General features: G+C 37.3%; 1 protein-coding gene across 2 annotated transcripts in view; it reads right to left on the reverse strand.

Annotated features, from left to right (window-relative positions):
- Positions 1 to 1,256: 1,256 nt before the first annotated feature.
- Positions 1,257 to 22,982, reverse strand: part of cacnb2b (calcium channel, voltage-dependent, beta 2b) — a 61,098-nt gene continuing 39,372 nt past the window's right edge. Inside the window, exons 1-13 of one of the 2 annotated variants that reach the window (XM_083541761.1) lie at positions 20,223 to 21,710; positions 16,081 to 16,158; positions 13,785 to 13,907; positions 13,564 to 13,703; positions 12,950 to 13,011; positions 12,680 to 12,702; positions 12,429 to 12,509; positions 11,931 to 11,989; positions 11,691 to 11,800; positions 10,512 to 10,663; positions 7,730 to 7,825; positions 4,383 to 4,553; positions 1,257 to 3,341 (exon numbers count right to left, since the gene is read on the reverse strand). In XM_083541761.1, the coding sequence (XP_083397887.1) occupies positions 2,610 to 3,341; positions 4,383 to 4,553; positions 7,730 to 7,825; positions 10,512 to 10,663; positions 11,691 to 11,800; positions 11,931 to 11,989; positions 12,429 to 12,509; positions 12,680 to 12,702; positions 12,950 to 13,011; positions 13,564 to 13,703; positions 13,785 to 13,907; positions 16,081 to 16,158; positions 20,223 to 20,240 (1,845 nt within the window). In that variant the 5' untranslated portion in view covers positions 20,241 to 21,710 and the 3' untranslated portion in view covers positions 1,257 to 2,609. Of the gene's footprint in view, positions 3,342 to 4,382; positions 4,554 to 7,729; positions 7,826 to 10,511; positions 10,664 to 11,690; positions 11,801 to 11,930; positions 11,990 to 12,428; positions 12,510 to 12,679; positions 12,703 to 12,949; positions 13,012 to 13,563; positions 13,704 to 13,784; positions 13,908 to 16,080; positions 16,159 to 20,222; positions 21,711 to 22,982 lie in introns of those variants that run through there. The other variant, XM_083541760.1, reaches the window with a different exon arrangement.

The following is a 22,982-nucleotide window of genomic DNA, read 5'->3' on the forward strand; positions in this document are numbered from 1 at the left end:
ATAGACACCCCTCAACAAAAAACTTTTTTAATGTAGCAACAACATTTTTCTATGTTAAATGTAGAAATGTGTCATTATTAACTTTAACCTTTAAATAAAAAAAAAATCTCACTGTTCGAACAAATCCACATGATCACAAGTCTCACTGTGATGTCACAATCCATATGTGTGACATTTATGTGCATTTAATTTTCATGTGCGTTTAATATGTGCAAAGATTAACATTCATAGAGCAAAAAGCTTAAAGTAATCATTTTATCTTTCACGAGGACAGACACAGATTAATTACAAGTCAGTGAGAGAAAGTGTGGGTTGGTTTTGCATAGAAAAAAATATATTGCATTTTTTATTGGACAGTGCTCACTTTGTTTGTCCTACCTGGACACATAACTTCTGTTTATCATTGACTAAGTCAGTACGACTCTTAAAAAATAAAATAAAATCATTATTTTTGTTAGACAGAGTGGTCCCCTGGTGGTCTAGTGGTTAAGATGCAGCGCTCCCACCGCTGCGACCAGGGTTCGATTCCCGGTCAGGGAACCATCCCCAGCCACTCTTAGTGCCGGTCCCAAGCCTGGATAGGCATCCAGCGTAAAACATGTGCCAAATCAAACGTGCGGAGGATCCGCTGTGGCAACCCCTAACGGGAGAAGCCGAAAAGAAAGTTTATTTTTGTTAGACAGTGGGAAATTTTCAAGTATTATCCAATTGTTTGAATGTAAGAATATTTTTTTTAAAAATGCATAAATGATGGTGCAGCAGGTAGCATTGCTGAGATTCCCTCCAATCTAACAGTATCTACTGTATCCAATATTATAGAAAAAAGAAAGAAAATACATACAAGCACAATAAAGCATGACAGTAATATGTAGAATGTAAAAAAAGTAATAAATAATCAAACCATTACAGCAATTTTAATACAATAAATTGGATATAACAGCACAAACTAACCTCTATTCACTCCAAATCCAAACCTAGCAAGGCATTAATGAGGTATACACAAATGCATAGAACCGATCACAAATTTATGCATAGAGTAATTATTATAATTTCTTTAGGTCTGAAAAGATAAAGTAAAGATAAGTGGTTTATATTGCATCAAAAATGACTTATAATTTGAAATGAATTATTAAATCAGAATGGCGGATAACACAGTGCGTTGTTGGTGTTTATGTGGCAAATATAGGGGCACACAGTGAAGTGTAAAATCGTTATTATACTGTATTACATTTGCCATACCTCTTCACCATAAAAAAACAAAAACCAAATCTGTTATAAGTTAATGATCATTTACTAGTTTTGTGTTAAAATTATTCTTAATGAATTCTTGAGAATGGCCTATAACAATTAATAAAATAGACATTCTACCATATTAAAGTGAAGAAAAAAAAGAAACTTGTCATCTGTGTCAGGGGAATAAAAGTTTTTGCCCTGGGACAATGTGTGCAAATACTTCAGACCTTACCAAAAAAAAACAATATTAGTGCAAAATCTACTTTTAAAAGAAGTGAAAATAAATTGCCAGTTCTTGTTTATGATTCTTTCTAATATTGTAAAATAAATATTTAGAAAAAACAGTTATGAACACAACAGTAATAGACAACAGACAGGTTGGCAAAAAAGTGCAATGTCATGATGTATGCATACAGAACTTGAGAAGTAGGCAATGGCACCATATGTACTCGTGAAAAAATCTGAACAATGTACTTTCAAAACAAATCATTGCTATAATGATCAGCCACAGAAAGCATGAGGGGCTAAAAAAAGGCAGAATGAAAGACTGCAGGTGGAAGAAAGAAAATAAGAAGTGGAGGGAGAAACAGAGTGCATATTGTAATGCAATTACCTGTACTGTGCTAAAAGATCCATCAATAACCTCTGAGTATTTTGTGTGCAATTTGATAGAATTTTTAAAATTAAACTCGATACTGTGCATATTTACAGTAGACTTGCCCTGTAGGCATTCAGTTAATAAGTAAATGTAAATGATATGTTAATATATAAATGAAAATCTTTTTTTTTCTTTCAATGCTGAAAATGGAAAGTTTCCATTTTTCCAGGTTTTTATACAAGTTGTGGAACAACCTGTATGGTATAAAACCATACTTTACATAATAATACTTATTCATGCTTTACACATTTGTTATCAAAAATGTTTTGCATTATTTATGACTTTTTTTCACACCTTTTTGTAAGAACTTTTAACAGTAAATAGTAGTGTAATAGAAAAAGGGTCCTTAAGGCAGACTGAGAAGGCCGGTCTAATTTTGTTTTTTAGTTTTGTTTTACAATGTTAATGATCCTATTAGGCAGGGATAACAGCACATGTCTGTAAAATGTAATAGAAATGTCAAATAGATAAAACTGAAAAGAATATACCTGCTTGTAACTGGCTGTACCTGCTTAGCACTATCCTAAGCAATTATTTAACATTAAACCATTCTTCTAAGAAATGGGTTAAAAAAAAAAAAACATTTAAAAATAAGTGGAAAACCTGCATTTGTAACTACATTCTAAGCATATACAAGATCTGTGCATGCTTTTGGTGAGACATTTGAACAGTACAAGTAGTGGCATTACATGTATGTTTCACTACAAATCCACATCAGTCAGTGATGAACATGCATATCTCTGCTCCAGTTTCCCGCCTCATCGTGTCTATCATTGTTCTTCTCCTTATTCCTGTCTCTGGCTCTTTCTTGGCCACGGTAGTGGTATTGATGTTCAAGGCTGTACTGCTGTTCATGTTCAGGTGATTCATAGTGGGATAAAGGCAGTGTCTGTTTATGAAGGGAGTGCAGCATCTGTTCATTACAGGGACGTAGCTGTCTGTGATGACTATGCTGCCTGTTGCACTGATTGTGCTTCAGCTTATAGTCTTGTCCATACTCATTGTGAATGTCCATGGTCTTGCGATGATGATGATGATGGTGGTGGTGGTGGTGATAATGGTTTTGGTCTTTATGGATTGTGATCTGGGTTGAATGTGTCTCAGTTTGGTCCAATCCTTCTTTGTCTAGCAGCAGATGATGGCTTTGAGACTCTGAGTTCTTACTGGTAACATTATCAGTGTCCATGTTTTGTAAGTGGGCAGGGTGGTGGTTGTGCTGTTCTTTGTGATCTGCGCTGGTGCGGCGGTGATGGTGACGGTGGTGGTGGCGGTGGTGGTGGTGGGTCCTCTTGGGCTCACCCTTCAAGGGCTGCTCCTCCTCAGCTGCCTCTTGCTCTCGTGCTTCTTTTTTTTCCTCCGCTTTTGGCTCCTCATTTTGGTGATACTTTTGTTGGTTCTCCAGAGATTCCTTCCTTTTAGTGGTTACTGTCCTCTTGCTTTTTGATTCATCCTAATTTCAGATAACATTTTAATGAAGGTAAATGAATACTCCAATATTGCAGCAAAAACATTTAATTTAGTGGTCACTTTAAGATGCTTTATGAAAATTAGCTTGGAAAAAACTCAAGCAAGTTTTTTATCTTCTGAGTTTAGATATGCTAAGATTCCTTTTTTTTTATTTAATATTTTTACAGCAGTACAGTATAGTAGGTACCGTAAGAACAGCATTTCCTAAAAAAGCAACAGTCTCTTCACTATATGTATGCAGAGAGCTCACTCTGAGGACTTAAATTTCTTTAATTGTTTTATTATTTCATTCAGTATTTTAAAAAGGAAGATGTATATAATTGGATGTGGTTTGGTTGATAGGTTAGTTGTAAACATTTCTAAAGAAATACTGTCCAAAAATCCCACGACGTTTTAGACATTTCCAAGTATGATGTGTATTTAAAGTTAACACTAAGTATCCATTTAGATGACAGAGGAAGGCCACTCTATCATCCAGTTAATATAATGTATGTATGTGTAACTTATTGATTGCTAAATGTAACAGATTACAGAAAAGGGACTAGGTCATTTTAAAGTAAAAGTTCTTACTTATAAAAAAAAGTTCTGGTTTAAAAAGCTGACAAGATGTGGCTATAGGCAGATCAATCTTTTATACAAATATGAAGTCATTCATCCATTACCTTTTGCTCATATATTATCAGGTTAACAACTACATTCTAAATGATTTAAAATGTAATATTGTCCTTAATATTAAGAAAGAGGAAACTCCATGTAACTATTCAAACTAAGGTAATCTAACAGAACATCTGACTAAAAACTAATACTACTTCCAATTTCTATACTGACTTTTATACTAATACTAGAATATCACATGATCACTCACCATAGTTCCTTCTACCTTATATCTGTCTTCTTTAAATAGTTTTAATTGATGGGAAGAAAAAGGATTATTAATGACAACGCCCCAAGCTGGTAAATGGTCTCAACCACAGTACTTAACTAAATAAATGATTTTTAAACGACTTTATGTATGCATGTCTACCTTGGCAGGTGTGGGGCTGATGGGGAGTGTGCTCTCTGGGGGCTCTACTGCAGGCTTGGCTGTCTCCATCTCTGGTGGGTGAGTGGCCCTCCAGTAAGACTCAAGGTACTCAGCTATGTGCTCACAGGCATCTGACAGTTGGTTCTCATCTAAGATGACATCAAAGATCTCCTAGGAATTAAAGAGAAATGTGGGGATGAGAATTAAACTTGTAGAAATTCATTTGATCCTTTTAAAATGCCATTTATATGTATAATGTAACTCTAAGGGCAGTCACTAAAATGAAACAATATACATTTATGATGCACAATTATAGTATGCAAAATCAAAAGAAACTCTGAATGCTTAAATGAAAATGATTTGTTTTATTTTCTTCATTTAATATCTTTATTTATTGGTTATGCTTAAGAGAAACAAAGAAAAGTAACCCTCAATGAAAACTTAGATGAAAGGGAATAAAAAACAAGAAACATTTCGAAAAGTATTTCTAAATGCTATGTTTTCTTTTTCAGACATGGCAAAGACTTAGTTAGTTACAATTAATTATGGTAACATTAGGCCCACCTAATAAGAACATTTTTGACCAGACATTTGAAGCATTCCAAAACTCTAATAACATCACCCAATAAACAAGCAAGGGCATTTGGACTAGATTTATTATTATTATTATTATTATTATTTTTTTTTTAGAAAGGACTGCAATGTCCATGTAATGTATGTACTATTGGGTATCAGCATTCTGTGATAAGCCTGCCCTCTAGTGGTGACTCATATAGTGATGTATTGAAGTTAAAAGTTCAGAGTAAAAACAATGTCAGTTAAAACTACTAAATTGTCTGCTGTGTATCATTCATCTGCCAGCATACACAACAGTCCACAAACCATGTAAAGCAGTAGCCCAGATATCTAGAGCCAATAGAATCAATAAGGCAGCATTTTGCTAGCCTTCATTTACTGAATGTTTGCTTTGGAGAGCTGATAATGGGAAAATAACTCACTGGCAAACATTTGTAAAAGTGAAAGCATTGGAGTTTGTTAGCGAAATGTAACAGATTTTGCAAAATAAAAGTTGGGTCTTACAACTCAATTCTAATCCTTTCTAGAAAACTGCAAAGATACACTATATGGTGGCTTTCCCCAAACTGTTGCCACAAAGTTGGAAGCCTTGCATGCTGTAGCATGCAGAACCCCAATCCAAAGAAATTGGATGTTGTGTAAAATGTAAATTAAAAAGAGAATGCAGTGATTTGCAATATCATGAACCCACACAGTTCACAGTTTATCCACAGTAGAATATAGAAGACGTATCAAATGTTTAAACTTAGGAAATGTACTATTTCACAATAAATCAACTGGAGGAACATTTTGCAACTAATTAGGTTAATTGGCTCAGGTCAGTAACATGATGAGATATAAAAAAGAGTATCTTAGAGAGGTAGGGTCTCTCAGAAGTATAAGTGGGCAGAGGTTCACTATCTGTTAAAAAAATGCATTTACAAATTGTGAAAAAACATTTCAGAACAATGTTCCTCAACATACAATTTCGTAAAATCTAAATATCAGCTACAGTACACAATATCATCAAATGTTTCTGAGAATCTGGAAAAGGGAGAAGGGCAAAAATCTATATTAAATTCCTACATTATAATCAGGCTTGATTCTGAAAAGGAAATGACTGCATGTTCTCAGAAACACTTCCAGAACCTATTGTCTTTATCTTTCATGCAAAGAAGAAGATACATACAAACATGATCCAGAAATGTCACCTTCTTCTCTGGGCTCATTTAAAATTAATTGAGACAAAGTGGAAAACTGTTATGTGGTCAGATCACAAATTTTGATTCTTTTTGGAAACCAACCAAAGAGGAGAAGAATAATTTGGCTTGTTATCAGTACTCAATAAAAATTCCTGCATATTTGATAGTACGGGGCGAATTAGTGCCCATGAATCAGGCAGCTTTTACATCTGGAAAGGCACCAACAAATCTGGAAGGTATATACAGATTTCGGAGCAAAGTATGCTTCATATTTTTTAGGGAAGCCTTCCATATTTCAACAAGACAATGCTACACTTTATGCTGCATCTATTACAACAGAATGGCTTTGTAGTAGAAGAGCATTAGACCAACCTGCCTGCAGTCCATACCTTTCACCATGAAAGCATTTGACGCATCATTAAAAATATGACAAAGCCCCAGGACTGTTGATCAAGTAGAATCTTGCAGTGGAAGAACTTGTGTGGCTTGCATAGAGCCTCAATCTTATCACCATGGAACAACTTTGACATGAACTGGAATGCTATCAGTGTTTGGCCTTATAAATTAATACAGTCTGGTTAATTTTGGCAAATCTCCACAACCACATTCCAACACAACACAAGTTGGTGTTCTTAAACTGCAGGATTCTATCGGCTTAACAGTTCTGGGTCTTTTTTTAATCATGTTTTTTTTCTTTGTTACCTTTTTTTAATGCCCTGAATGTTTTCAACTACATCAGGACATGCTGCTGTAACAAATGCAGTATATGGTTAACTATTTCTTGATTAAATATAAAAGGCCTTTGTTGATAAAGACGTCATCTAGATGGAAGCATATGTTGCTCTAAAACCTTTATATACATTTCAGCATTGATGGTGCCATTCCAGATTTGAATGCGGCCCATTAATGGCACTAAGGAAGTCAATACCAAACTGTTCTACTGTTCCAAAGGCAATTTTAAATGAGCTTTGGCCTGACTGCAGACTCACTGCAGTGCTTCTGGATCATGTACACATATGGCTTCTTCTTTGTATGATCGAACTTTAACCTGCATTTGTGAATGAGAGTAAACTGTGGTCACAGATAATGATTTCTGAAAGTGTTTCTGACCCCATGCAGTAATATCCTTACAAAATCATAACTGTTTTTAATGCAGTGCTGCCTGACGGTCTGAAGATCATGTGAATCCACATGTGAAAATGTGAATTTTCTTCCTTGTCCCTTGCACCCAGAGATTTTTTCAGATTCTTTAAATCTTTTTATTATGTTCTGTTGATGATATTTAAAGTCTTTGCAATTTTATATTGAGGAACATTATATTGAAATTGTAGATGTGATTTTTTGCAGATTGGTGAACCTGTACCTGTCTTTACTTCTGAGAGACTCTCACACTCTAAGGAAGTCTTTTCATACCCAATCATGTTACTTACCTGTTGCTTAATAACCTAGTTAATTAAGTTAATTGATGTTTTCTGTGTTCTTTTGTGAATAAAATATAGGTTTATGAGAATGTTTTTATGGACTTATTTTTTAATCAGGGTTGTAATACAAGCATGGGAGACAATAAAATGAGCATGAAGGTGAACTTACATTGGGACACTGGGCAAGTTTATCTGCAGCCACCATCTGAACATTGAGATGTTTGGTCTGGGACTTTCCTCTGGTTTTTATCAACCTGGTGAGAACCTGAATTATCATATAACAGTAAACAAAAATGGACAAATAGGTGGGAGAAAGTTGAGATATTTTACCTCATATTGTCTCAGTTTGGTAAATGTTTTTAGAAAATTGTGGACTATTACAATAGTTTTGTGACTGAAGAAATTGAAACTCTTGTTCTACTTTATCCCTCAGAACTAACAGAGGCAGTGGAAATACCCTAAACATAAAGATCTGTAACAAAGCTGGACAGTGACATTATTTACATTTAAAAACATTGTAAAATACACATTAGTCTTCATCTTACACTATATACTGTAGATCTACATGCTTAACCACTTCAACAGGTAATCTGTTTTCCAAAGCTTCCAAAAGCCTCCTTTTATCTATTCTGTCCTGGTCTCTTTTTTATTTTTATTATTATTTATTTCACATAATTAGCTAATTCCTATATGTGCTAGACTTAGATTGGCTGCAGAACTGACTACTCTTCTTCTTTTGGCTGCTCCCATTAGGGGTTGCGACACTGGATCATTCATCTCCATACCCCCTTGGCCTTCCTCTTTTCCTCCTTCCTGGTGGCTCCATCCTCAGCATTTTCCTACCAATATACCCCATGTCCCTCCTCTGCACATGTCCAAACCATCTCAATTGTGCCTCTTTCACTTTGTCCCCGAAACATCCTACATGCGCTGTCCCTCTAATAAACTAATTTCTAATCATGTCCATCCTCAACACTCCCAATGAAAACCTAAACATCTTCAGCTCTGCTACCTCCAGCTCCACCTCCTGTCTTTTACTTAATACCACTGTCTCTAAACCATACAACATCACAGGTCTCACCACAGTCCTATAAACTTTCCCTTTCACTCTTGCAGATATCCTTCTATCACAAATGACTTCTATCACTCTTCTCCACCCACTCCACCCTGCCTGCACTTTTTTCTTCACTTCTCTAACACACTCTCTGCTACCAGGTATTCAAACTCCTCCACCTTCTCCACCTCTTCTCCTTGCAACCGCACCACTCCACTGCCCTCCCTCTCATTTACACATATGTAATCTGTCTTACTCCTACTGACTTTCATTCCCCTTCTCTCCAGCATTTACCTCCACCTCTCCAGGCTCTTCCTAAACTGCTCCCTTCTCAACTGCCTGTAACTCTCTTAATTCTACTAATTAGCAAAACTTGTGAAACTCCCACCTTCCACACAACCAGCACACCTAAGACTAAACACTAGGAGCTTGCCTAATTACAGTTGAGGAAGTGGGTGGCATCCTTAATCAGTTGTGTCAGTAGTGGAGGAGCTGAAAGCAGTTTTTATAAGCCGCTCAAAAAACTTTACGATGAGTGATGTGAGGACTACAGGATAAGAACTTATATGTACTGTATATATGTATATATATATGATGATGCAGAGGCCAGCAGCTTTCACATGTTCACACGAGACCTCTGAGACACACACTCATTGTTCATAGAGCTGCCTCCTTCTGTAGCACTATTGAAAGGCTAGTGTTAGTGTAGTTAGCCTTAAAGGATGAGTCGCCACGGCTTGCTCATCAGGGACAAATTCACACCATTCACCTTAACTGTTGATTTGTGTAAAGCTGCTTTGAGACAATGTCTGTTGTGAAAAGCGCTATACAAATAAACTTGACTTGACTTGACTTAAAGGAGGCACTGAATGTATTGAACTAACATGCATCACTGGGCTGGAGCAGGGTTTCCCTTTTTACTCTGAGTCCACAAAGCCTCACTGTGCTCTCCATTGAGTGTTCTATCACTGGCTGGGCAATTAATAGGTCTTCCGCTACATACTGCTAGCATGGCTCTTTGTAGTTTTCTCCACAGAGGAATGCATTGTTCACAGTCTGTATCTATGCTAATAGGAAAATCTATACCTGGAGGTCCTGTTTAGGCTGGGTGCTTTAGCACCATAGTGCCCCCAATTGTGACATAATAACACAACTATAGTACATGTAAAGATGAGCAGAACATAACGTAACTATTAAATATTTCATACTGGTTCTAAGGCATCCTTCTTGACAGCTCACCTTGCATGCATTGTTGGTCAGATGTCTGTGGGATGACCTTGTAGTTCAAATCAGCATTTTTCCCAAGGTCATATCACCATATGTTTTATCAGGTTTAAAGGTGAGCCTGTGAAGCATTGCATGTTGTGCTATGCACATGACCTACAGTACTTCTTAGACCATGTGTTCTAAAGAAACGATGTATAAATTTTTCAGACTGGCACACTAAATTTATGTTTTCATCAAGGCTTGGGTTGGATAGCTACCATTGAGCTACCATGTCACTCTACTTGGGTATCACCATACACTGCTCACAATACACACAATTCCAGTTGTCCTGAAGAAAATTCTGAGAGATATATTTATGTCTGTGCCTGGAGGTTAGTAGTGAAATAGAATACTAGTTAAATATCTAACAGTGGGTTTATGAATCATAGATAAATGCCACAATTTGTTCTGATTTAAAGCTAGCAGATGGTTATATTACAACTGTATTATTACAAGTATAGTGTGATACATTGCTTTGTGACTTGATGAAGGTATTACATTTACATTTGTGACATTCTTGGCAGTAACCCTTCTCCAGAGTGACATATTTATTTGAGGTTTTAATATCCAGGTGATTCCTGGCAGTTATCTAGATTTTACAGAATCACAGTTACAGAATGTGGACTTAAACCTTAGGAGAGGAGATCTTGACATAGACGAGAATTGGGGCCAGGGAGGTCTTGCTGAGTTGGAGTGGATGGTTTATAGTGTCTGCATCCAGAACCACCAGCTGCAGGCTACGTGCAAGCTCAAAGATCCTCTCAATCTCCCCTTGGATCTGAGCTACAGGCACACATATTATATTTTATTTTATATTAAAAATCACTTTCTAGTAGAAACATGATAATGAGCAAGATGAGTTTTCTTAAAACACAATCTCTTTAAGGTTACATATATGTATACACTACTTGTGAAATATAATGCATAATACAATTGTACTTTACAGTATATTCTGCAGGTGGCTACTATATTAAAACTCCATACTAAAACTCCATTTTTCTACAGAATATAAAAAAAAACAAAAAACACAGCATATTTCACAGGCTCCTTTTTAACAAACTACATGTATAATTGTTTCTTAGCATTTGTTTTTTTTTATTACTACTATTTATCATGCCAAACAGTAATATTTTTAGGAGCAATACATACCAGCAGCATCTGAGGCAATATGTGTAACAGAGTGGAGAGAACCGATTTAGATTCTCCTAATAATACTTCAGAATTGTCCACACCTTACACATGTGCATTCTATTGTTAAGTAAACAAAGTATTCTATGTTATTCCAAAGCACATACCATGCATCCAGAAAGTATTTACAGCGCTTCACTGAAGGACATTTACAGAGTTGTCCTGTACCCACTCTTTTGTTATCTTGGCTGTATGCTTAGAGTCGTTGTCCTGTTGGATGATGAACCGTCACCTCAGTCTGAGGTCCAGATCGCACTGGGGCAGGTTTTTATCTAGAATGTCTCTGTACATTGCTGCATTTATCTTTCCCTCGATCCTAACTAATCTCCCAGTTTCTGCCACAAAAAAACACATCTCCACAGCATGATGCTGCCACCACCATGCTTCATTGTAGGGATGGTACTAGCCAGGTGATGAGCAGTGCTTGCTTTCCTGAATACTTTCTGGATGCACTGTACTGTAAACCTCTGCAGTTATGTATAAAAAATAAACATAAATATAGCAAGAAAATGACAGAAATTTGTAAAACTTTATTCAATAAAACGATTGTTTCTTTCACAGTTAACTTGAAACACTAACAACTAGTTCAGTCAGTCCACTTGAAATAGTACGGATCTCTTACCAAGGCTGGAGCGTGTGTTGGAGCGATCCATTATAGCATGCTTGCTGGGGTTGTTTAAGATTGACCGCTTCGCTAGAGCGATGTCTGCTGTCACTCGAGTTATGGTTATTCTATCAAAGAAACAAAAGTGATTATCATATTGTAGGCTCAATAGAAATATAACATAATTGACATTAAGATAATAAAAAAAAAACTAAATAATTGCAATAATTATTCTACCAAAATGATCTTACTACACACCTGCCTTCAAATCTACGTTTTAAAAAATCAAAGAGGGCCTTCTGCATCATGTCTGTAACCTGCAGTAGACATAGCAGAGGATGGTTAACCGCCACAAAATCTTGTTAAATCAAAAAAGGAGACTGCAAAATTCAGGTTGTACAGCAGAGGGTGCACTAAAACCTGTTTATATAGCAACTCTTGTGCAATATCTTTAATCATGAAAAAAAATCTCATTCTTATTCCAAATGGCTTTCTTGGGTTTGAATTTATAATTACTTCAGCTGATGTTTTTCCAAAATGAGTAAATCGGGTTAGTTACAGCAGATTTAAGAGGTTTCATCAGTTCAGTATGTATGCATACAATCTTAAAAAGATGCCTCATAATAACCTGAAATTCTAAAACCAAAGACATCCAAAGCCATGCGCATTGTAAAAAAAACCAACAACAACTAAAAATTACATATAAATTGGATCAAAGGCAGGGTCCGAGTCTGACAGTAGAAGAGATTTAGTTACCTCATAACCCTTGAGTGAAGGCCCCATCAGCACGACAGGTCGCATTGAAGGCACAACATCATATGCTGCCAGTTGTTCTCCCTACCAAAGTATGTTTTAGATATTACAGTTTAAGCTAGGTGGAGCTATTTAGAATGAGAGAACATTGATTGATAGGCAGAGTGAAGCCAATGATTGACAAAAAGGAGGAAAAACTGTTAGAGGAAAGGGAGTTAGCTTTGTAAATTCTTATTTAAGAGCTGCATACTTACTGATTTCTTCTTCACCTGCTGAACTGTGGTGTAAGATTTAGAGAACAGAGATTACATTTGGTGCATATTGAAAAAACTACTTTTACTTCTCAAACCAAATAATGTGTACAGTTTAATGGAATTAGTCTTGATAGTCAGTCCACCTGACAGAATCTGACAATTACGTACAAATGCTTTAACCTAATTGGCATGCTTATAAATGAATGAGGAGGTTAAAACACTGCAGTCATTTAGCAAGTTAATCATGCTTACCAACTCATCTGTGCTCACCTGTTGGAGGAGGAGTAGCTTTCTTCGAGTTTAAATCATCTTTGGCAGAGCTTGCTGTTTTGCTGCAGTGACAAGGTGCAAATAGGACCATTTGTAGACAACTTTTGGATATTAAAAATTAAACTGTTATGCAACTGGTTTCTAGCAGTTGATAACATCAAAAAGAGCTTAACAAATAGGCAGTGGTGGGCGGTCAGGCCAAGCAAAGCCTTCGCTGCTGGCCTAAACACTATCAGAAGCACTGACCTACATTTACAACCTAAATTCTAATATTTGTTCCATGAAATTGTATTAATCTATTCCCAACAGTTTATTCCCTTTATTTCGTAGCGTTTCTCTTGGCTGCACTGCTTCCAGTACGGGTATGTAGATGTTAGATTGTTTTGTCCAATCAGATTTCCTCACCCTCCATCTGTGAAATTCCTTTCTCTCTGTAATGCCACGTGTTGTTATATTGCGTTTTTGTATAGTATTGATGGTTTCTATAATCGCGACATAATAGAAGTGTTATTAAGAGGTAGTGGGGTAAGTCCTCACTGAAGGCCCAGGTACCAAATGCACGGCCCACCACTGCAAATAGGGATACGCTGCTTTGCAAGGAATGAGTTATATACTTGGCTAGAGCTTTGGCAGCCTTCCTGGCTTGCACCTCCCTCCGAATGAGAATAGTCTCCAGATTGACTGGGCTGGGGATGAAACCCACTTCCCCACCTTCTTTTACCAGCCGCCCAATCCACCAGTCATTATTGAATTTCTGTCAAACAGTGAGATGGACATTCAGTGTAACCGCATTATCATATTTATTGTCTAGTGTCAGTGTCTAATGTTCCTTTACCTCTTTAATATGCAGGAAGTCTTTAGCCTCAAAGGCAACTCCATGTCCTGGGATAGGAACGTTATCATCATCGGCAGGGGTGTAGGTGTAGTTTGTGCGTACAGCAAATGCAACAGGTTTAGACTGCCAAAGAGACACAGGCAAAAAAACCTTATGTGATATACCATAAACATAATGTGTGAAAGCGGGGACTTGGTTAAGCATTGTTTTTTTAATGGAAGGCAGAGCTGGATAAAGTGTTTACAGTTATATATATATATATATATATATATATATATATATATATATATATATATATATATATATATATATATATATATATATATATATATATATAAACTCGACCGCAAAGGCACCGCTGTGTTTTGTGGAATTTTTCCTCATCCTCTTCACGTCTTTTTTATCATACAGATAACAACAATACATCATTTGAATCTGTAAAGGGTCCTGTTTTATTTGTATAGACTCATAATAATAAAAAAACGCTGTGCTTTTGTAAAATAAAGAAAACAGGCAGGGTTCGCGCTCTGCCGTCTCTATCATCTCTCTTCACAGACATAAATAAAAAAAAATTGAATTTAAGTGAATACTTACCTCTCAGACATAAAAATATATAAATAAAAATCACGAAATGTCGACTTTTAATTAAACCAATTCACAAAACAAATATTCTCTGATGATTTCATCCGTATGAAAGTTAGGAGAGGTACAGTTTCTCTAATATCACCATATGGATATTAACCATCCGTGTGGAAACATAGCAAAGGTTCCGTTTGGTGTCCTGATTTACGTGCTGTATCAGCTTGACGATTTACGTACTTACTACAAAACACCATAATTACTTTAATACATTTGCAAGAATTATTTGTTTTTATGCTCTATGTTTAATAAAGCATCCATATTTGTCCATGACCATGCTGATTAGAGTATTAAAATACATGAAAAGTATCCATTTAAGATTCATTTAGAACAGATAAAAATGTGAGATTAATCGTGTGTTAACTAATGGCAATAATGTGATTAAATATTTTAATCGGTTCACAGCACTAATATTAATAGTAGTGGTGATGTCTACTTTTAAATTAAGTACATGTCAGAGTGCATACTTCTCTTCTTTAATTTGAGCGAAATAGCGTAATTAGTGCGTAAGTATCTGTACGTCTACTTAAGTAAAGGATGTGTGTACTTTTGCCATCTCTGCCTATTTGACAGAAATGCAGAAGAGCATTGCTTTGAGGTTTAAGTACTAGTTCTGGCAGTGTCTCTACAGTTCCATGAATAATCTACAGAGCTGAAATCCCAAAAGAGATTTGGGCAGATCAAGACACAACTTTTATGCAGTGTCATTACAGACTATGCAAACTGTTCTAATTTGTGGGCAATTTGCATCAGAGTTTTAGCATCCCCAGAAGAATAGACTGGATATGGGTTTTAATTAGTCCCACAAAAATAAAATTTGATTTCACAAGCAGGCTAAGATTGGGGTCGGTTGGCTAGAATCTGTTGTTGGCAGTATAACAGATATTACACTACCTTCTTTTTAGTGAAAGAACACTTAAAAATCATTGTTTTACTTTACTAGAAATAATGTAGCCCCATTCAAAATATATAATGGTATAATGATCACACATCAACATTAAAAGCAGACTACTCGAAAGTTGGACATAATAGTGATTGAAATAAACTGCCAACCTTCTTTTTTTTTTTATCTTTGAAATGAGTGGAATCATTGTTTTTTTCTCTAATTTTTTCACTTTTCCACTCCTAGTGTTAATGCTAGAGAAAAGAATGTTCCTAATACATTAATACTAGTCACAAATTCCCCAACTAGTTGCACAGCACGTTTCTTGGCATGGTTGCTGCTTCATGTACCTTTACATACATACCTTTTGTTTTGTTTGTTCTGTTTGCTGTATTCATCCCTTTTCCATCTTTGGCTTTACCTTTAAGTGTTCACCTGGTTCTTACATCAGCCCTTTATTAGTTTAATTATCTGTACTAATGGTTCTTTATCTCTTTTGTTGGTTTGTTTCTCATTCAAATTTTTTTACCATTGTGCTAAATTGGAAATTGTGCTTTTCCTTTTGTTTCAATCATGGATCTGTCTTTTATGAGACTGCCTTCCTCATTTTCACCAATGTTATGAACTTTGATAAATACATTACAAATCACAGCAATTTATTTACCATTATGGTTTATTTTTTAGGCTGTGCATAAAATGTGCCTATAGGACAATGCATATACAGAAGCAGTATATAGATCTATTGTAGCCTGGACTATAAGAAACATATTGTACCTTCGCCTTCTCCAGCTGGACCTGTGCATTCTTCTCCTTTTCCTCAGTGGTCCCTGAGTCTTGACGGTCCGCCGAACCCTGAAAGAAAATGAGCATGTTCTTATAAAAGAAAATACGGATTAATTGTGGAATGGAGTGTTCAAAAAGCACATGCAAATCTTACAGTCAGGTGTCCACAAACTTTTGTCTACATCGTGTAGTGTAGTTCACCTGTTGTCAGATTGTTGTGAATTTCAGTGAGGCAATCCCCAAGACAGACAGTGATTCACTTATATTTCATGTAATATATTATCCTCATGGGTGTAATTTCTGAAATAATTTCTGTTTTCATAAGATTTACAGAAAAGGTGGTGATTAAAGCTGATGAGCTCAGTAAAGAAGACTATTTCTTATCTTTGTTTTCCATAGGCATCTGTTTGCCCAGCATCACACCTCCTGCTGCTCAGTGTCATGCCAAGCCCAGTACAAAACAGTGCAGAATTATTTAACAACACCATAATCTGCTCAGCCATGCTTCTACCTGCATTCAGACTGAAGGTGAGAGTCACCAGACCAACCAAAATAGGAGGTATTTGTGTGTCCGGTCCGCAATTAAAGACTGTTTTAAGACAACAAAATAGGACATCTTCAAAGAAGCAGCAACTTACAATGACCACATACTGAGTATTAATACTGATGAATATACTGAGGCTGGTACTGCTTACATCTCAAAGTGCACTAATGACATCTCACACACAGGAAAACCATCAAAAACAATCAAGTACACAAGCTTCTAAGGGCTCGGGATGCAGCCTTTAGAGCTGGTGACACTGCAGGCCTAGCAACAGAAAGAGCCAACTTGTCCCATGGAATCAGGGAAGCAGAACATCAATACAACAATAAAATATCTGGACATTTCAGCAACGGACATCTTTAACATCTCACTGAGTCAAACAGTTGTTCCAAAGTGTTTTAAGGCCAAAGAAGCCGCACCCATCCAGTCACAATGACTACCGGCCCGTTGCACTGACCCCCATCATTATAAAGTGCTTAAAACGAGTGGTCATGCAGCACATAAAATCAATTTTTCCATCTCAGCTGCTCTCCATCCCTTACACACCTGGATTTTAGTTCAGCATTTTAGTTTCTTTAATTCAAAACACTGTTGCACGTGTTTTGTTTTGTTTTTTGTTTTTTTTTACTTCTGTCATATTGCTGATATCTGTCTTGCACCTTCCAAATGTGTTCATACTCATTCAGGTGTTTATGAGATATGTTTACCCGGCTTTATTGGAAGTTCACCTCATACAAAATCTGTTCTATATTGTACTGGCTGCTGATATTGCACTGACTGCCTATACAAACTTTCTATATTGCATTGACAATAAAAAGACTGAGAGACTAGAGAAACGGTATTTCGATTCCTCTGTATGTCTACACATATGGTGGCATTCACAAATAAAAATCTTGAACCTTGAACCTTAAAGGCTAGGCTACTTATATTTCTGTGAAAAATAGCACAAAAAATTCATGCAAATCTGATATTATGGGGAACAGGAAGCCATGTAAAAAAAGCTTTTGTTTTTGTGGAATAGAACCTTAGATTAATTATAAAAAAAAAATTATTTTTGAACTTTAAACATACTACACATGGAATCGACGGCTGGTAAAGACCAAGTCATACAAAATAGTCTGACCAGCTTCATAGGTTCACATGGCACCTGTTAGTGCATGGGATATATTAGGATCAGAGAATCACCAAAACTGCAGCTCTTGTAGGATGTTCCTGGTCTGCAGTGATCAGTATCTATCAAAATTGATCCAAGGAAGGAACAGTGGTAAACCAGTGATAGGGTCATGAGCGGCCAAGGATCATTGATGCACAAGCAGAGAGAAGGCTGGCCCATGTGGTCCGATCCAACAGATGAGCAACTGTAGCTCAAATTGCTGAAGAAGTTAATGCTGTTAATGCTCACTGGGTCAGAACAGTTTTGGCAGCAAAAGAGGAACCAACACAATATTAGGCAGGCGATCATAATGTTATGACTGATCAGTGGCCATAAATTTATGTCTGGTTGGTGTACATGCATGTTGATATTACCTATTAATTACAGAAGAGTATTTACAACACAGCCGATTTACATTTAAATGGTCAAATGTTGACCAAATGGTGAATGAGTGCCTCATGAAAGAGGACTGCACTAACTATTCCAGTAATACAGATGTCAGCTGCCTATTCCTCTTTGTTTTTTAACTGAAAAGTTAATGTTTCCATATTTAGAGTTTTCTTTTGGATTGATTTATTTTTAATGAATAGAAATTTATCAAACAGATTGTTTGATATGTTTGCTTTATTTAGAACGTTATCACCGACTATTAAAAAGTTAAAGGAATTATCCATCACATTCATAAGCATAAAGTGTATTTCAAAAGGTCTGTGTGCTGAGTGATAACATTACTATAATAGGACATCTGGGATGTTCTGCACAGACTTGACCTTATACATCAGATGTTAAAAATGCTGCCTGTCTCTAGGAGCTCAGTATATCCTGATGTAAAACACCTTATAAACTAATTTAGACTATTTTCCTGCCTGTGAGCAACTGGCAGCTTGCCTGCGTATTCATTTATCCTGATCGTGCCAGGGTCAAATGCTCAAATCATTGTCCCACTTATACATGACAGCATGCCTGCTATTAAGTCATACCCTTATTACCAAATTATTACATTGTTGCCTTATTTAAATACTTAATGTCAAAAACTAGTTTATTGTTTTCTTACCTATAGGTTGAATTAATGTCTTCCTGTTTGAATGCTTCTGTTGCTGCATTCATGCAAAAAGCTCCAGTTAATCCAGAATACAGAAGCAGGGCTTTTTAGTAGATCTAGTAGCTTTGATCATATTCTTTCTATCATATCCATACAGCACCATCTTCCAGTAAAATTCTATTCTACATTTATTATAAAATATTACTAATGACAAAAAAGCAATAAATGCTCCAATCTCACAAAACCTGAGTGAACTTGATAATATTATTATTATAATTACTTTTATTATTTATTCATATTGCAATAAGCACTATGGCAAGTGGCAGAAAAGCCTCCTGTGTAAACCTTATTTGTTTAGGCAAGCTTTAAAGTCTTGTCTGGGAGTTCATTGCCATAGAAACTATTGGTAAACTGGGATATTTGATGGTGCCAGCCATATTAGGACATTTTCTGTCCCAGGGTTCATTCATGTTTGTGTGTATTTTTGTCTCTCTCTCTTTTCCAATTAGTTATGCAGTCTAATCGCAATATGCATCCCTTTCTCTTTGGAAACTACAGTATAATATATACTATCTCAGGGTGATGCTTGCTCCTGACTCCCTCTGTCCGGTGGACCTGCCTGGCCATACTTATGCTTTACTTTTGCTTGCAGCTTCTGTCTTACTGCTGCCAAGAATAGTTACTATGCCTTAGGATTTCTTCACACCAGAATTCCCAAGTTCCACAGTAGCCCTGACCAGGACAATGCAGTTACTACAGAAGAATAAACAAATGCAGAAATAAATGAATGAATGAATGAATGAATGGATGGATGAATGGATGAATGAATTAACTTTAAATAACAAGCGAGTGAGCGAAACGACCAGACTGAGTTACAATGCTAGCTAGGTCTTCTATCTCTGCCTTACAACTGTCAGTCACGATTGCTTGTCTGTAAGGAGATTAAGATCACATAGGTCAGTCCAGGATTTAGAGAGACAGAGGGAGCGACAAATGATAAATCCTCTCGGTCAAGCAGCCTTACACGGCAACAAATAGATGCATTTCAGAGTAAAAACCCGAAAAAACTTTCCATTAAATCTGGGAAAGTATCAACCAATTGCATTTTATAAACCGTGCATATATTTATGAAACTTAAAAAGCATTTTAGCAGAACCAGGATTATGACTGTATGATGACCACCTGGTAAACCAATTGCCCTGCTTTGAAATGCATCATATTGTTAAAGCTGTAAATATATTTAGACAAATTATTTATATTAAAAAATACAATACAAATAATTTAATTGTTATTAAGTTTTTTTACTTACAGCCTACAATAATCAGGTATTATAAATGCAACTGGTATATTCAAAACCCCACATTTACATAATACTCAAAAGGGATGCAGCTTACCTTTTTCTTGGGTGGCATACTGACAACAATTGCTTATCGCTTGTCCCCTCTACAACTACTGGAGAAAGTGAGCTGTTTCCATCTTTCCTAGGAATGTACATGAGATCCCCTTTAATCCATTTCTTTCTAGACCAGATGAACAATTTCATAAATTTGCAATACTAAAGTAAGACTTGCTTCCTGTTATTTGGTCATCATTGTTCCTCCTGCTTTATCAAAAATGCAAAACAAAAACAAAAAAGGAGACTGTCTGGAAACACCATAAGCTTGAGTGCATCTCATAAATGTGTGTGTGTGTGTGTGTGTGTGTGTGTGTGTGTGTGTGTGTGTGTGTGTGTGTGTGTGTGTGTGTTTGGTGGGTGGGGACAGCTTTAAGGGATTATTTCTCGAGCATGGCATCTGTTGCTTTCTCCGTGCATTCTTTTATAATCTGAACTCCAGCAATCAACTCTAAATCCTAGATCACCGAAAGTAAGGTACAAATCTGTTAACCTTTCTTATAACGTTCAGAAATCCAAAAAAAACAATTTATCCGTGTCAATGCAGAATTATTTGCTGTGATTTGGAGCTTGAACAGTGCCATTTCAAATGTAACATGTAATGGTGTTAGGATTATGTCACAGTACCTAGTTTTATATCCACAGTAAAACATAATAATAATAATAATAATAATAATAATAATAATAATACAAAAATTTTTACCTTTTTTTTAAAAACAGTTCACTTAAATATCTACATTTTGAACTTCAGTCCTTAGAATGGAATCCAGTTCTGTCCACATGTCCAAGAATTTTTTTCTCTTTCCTTTCCCAATCTGGCAAGATGACTGAACTGCAAGGGTTGAAACTGCTGCCCAGGACCTATAGCAGTAGTTCACTGAAAACGTCTCTAGGTTACGAATGTAACCCTGGTTCCTCGAGGGAACAAGATGCTGCATCAACGATGCTTTGGGAATGCCTCTGCGTGACCACGCTTTGAAACACGTGTGTAATCAGTATAACGGAAAAGTGTGACCTGCAGGGTGACGTCATGACCAGGAAGTACAAAAGCACATAAAGGAAGTGCTCGCAGAGATGCAGGTAGTGTGGCATCAAGATGCAGTATCTCGTTCCCTCTGGGAACCACGGTTACATTTATAACCTAGAGACGTTGCCCTTCAGGAACTCGAACTGAGTCAACAACGCTTTGGGAATGAGTGTACAATAGACTGCCCAATCCTTGCTAACGTGTATGGCACAGCTAAGTCAAAGGACAGAGGGGCCAGGAGTGGCATTAATGTCAAGGCTATAAGACCTGACAATCGTCAGTGGGGTAAACACCCCATAGCATTTCAAATGTCCTGGAGACACACTCCGGAGGAAAAGGCCTTAGAGGTCGCCACAATCTGTGTCGAGTGACACAGCTCTGACCCCGAAAGAGGCGGGTAGACCAAACACTTATAAGAGGATTGGATAGCACCCACAATCCACTTGCTCAGAGTCTGCCTATCCGTTGGGAGACCCTTCTTATACGGACCGTAGCAGACATACATCTAGTCCGAATTTCTCCAAAAGACAGTTCTGTAGATGTATGTGTCCGTGCTCACACTGAACACACCCAGTTAAGCTTCTCCTGGTCGGGGGCCTGAAATGGAGAAGCATAGAATGCCTGTAGAACAACTGGTCGTGGGGCAGCTGAGGGCACCTTGAAGACATACCTTGGCCTAAGGTGGAGGTAAGCACTGGCTATGCCTGGGGTGAACTCCAAACAGGAGGGGGTAACTGAAAGGGCATGAAGGTCCCCAACTCTCCGTTGCACGAAGATACTAAGGCACTCTGGGTCTTACCTTAGGGGTACCGTGGAGGAAACATCTCACTTGCTCGTTCTTCCCTAGCGACTGCTCAGCACGATAAGATACAAACAGCGGACACGTAAACCTTTTGGGTGGAAGGAGACAACCCCTTGGCGAACTGTTATTGAAGAAATTCCAACACTGGGCCAACCGGGCAGTTAACTGGATCTAACTGTTGGCCTTTGCATGGCATAGTGAACAGGCGCCACTTTGTGGCATATGACCCCCAGAGGGAGCTCTGGATTGGAGAATGGTCACAGCCACAGCCTTCACAGCTCGGGGTGGGGGTGAAGCAAGCACCCTTTGCCTGAGACAGAAGATACCTCCTGGGAGGAATCTTCCAGGGAGGGTGTTTAAGAATATTTACCACATCAGCAAACCATGGGCACTACTATGCATGGGGCTGCCAGAAGGAGACGGACTCCATCCCAGCAAACTTTTACCAGAACTCTCGGGAGCAGCGCAACTGAGAGGACAATGTGAGGTCTCTTAAGTCACAAAGAGGTCCACTTGTGCTCTGAAAAACTTCCCTACATATTTTCCTTCACTTCCCAGGCCTCGGCCTTTGCCTTGAAAGGGCGTCTGCTCCTTGGTTCAAGCACCCTGAAATGTATAATGCCCTCAGAGAGAGCAGCTTCACTTGGGCCCACAGGAGGCTCTGTCGTGCCAGCTTGTAAAGGATGCGAAAGCGCAGACCCCACTGGTAGTTGATGTAAGAGACCAGCAATGTTTTTTCCATATGGATCAGCACATGATGGCCAGGTGGATCCAAACTTCTTCCATTTACGGATGTAAACTGTGCGCATTGAGACCTTCAATGCTGCAGACATTTTTCTGTTCCCTTCCCCAGATCTGTGCCAAGATACAACCCTGTCTCGGACATCTACAGACAGTTCCTTTGATTTCATGGTTTGTACTTTGACATGCAC

This window comes from Silurus aristotelis (assembly GCF_946808225.1).
Source record: "Silurus aristotelis genome assembly, chromosome: 5".
In the NCBI taxonomy this organism is placed as follows: domain Eukaryota; kingdom Metazoa; phylum Chordata; class Actinopteri; order Siluriformes; family Siluridae; genus Silurus; species Silurus aristotelis.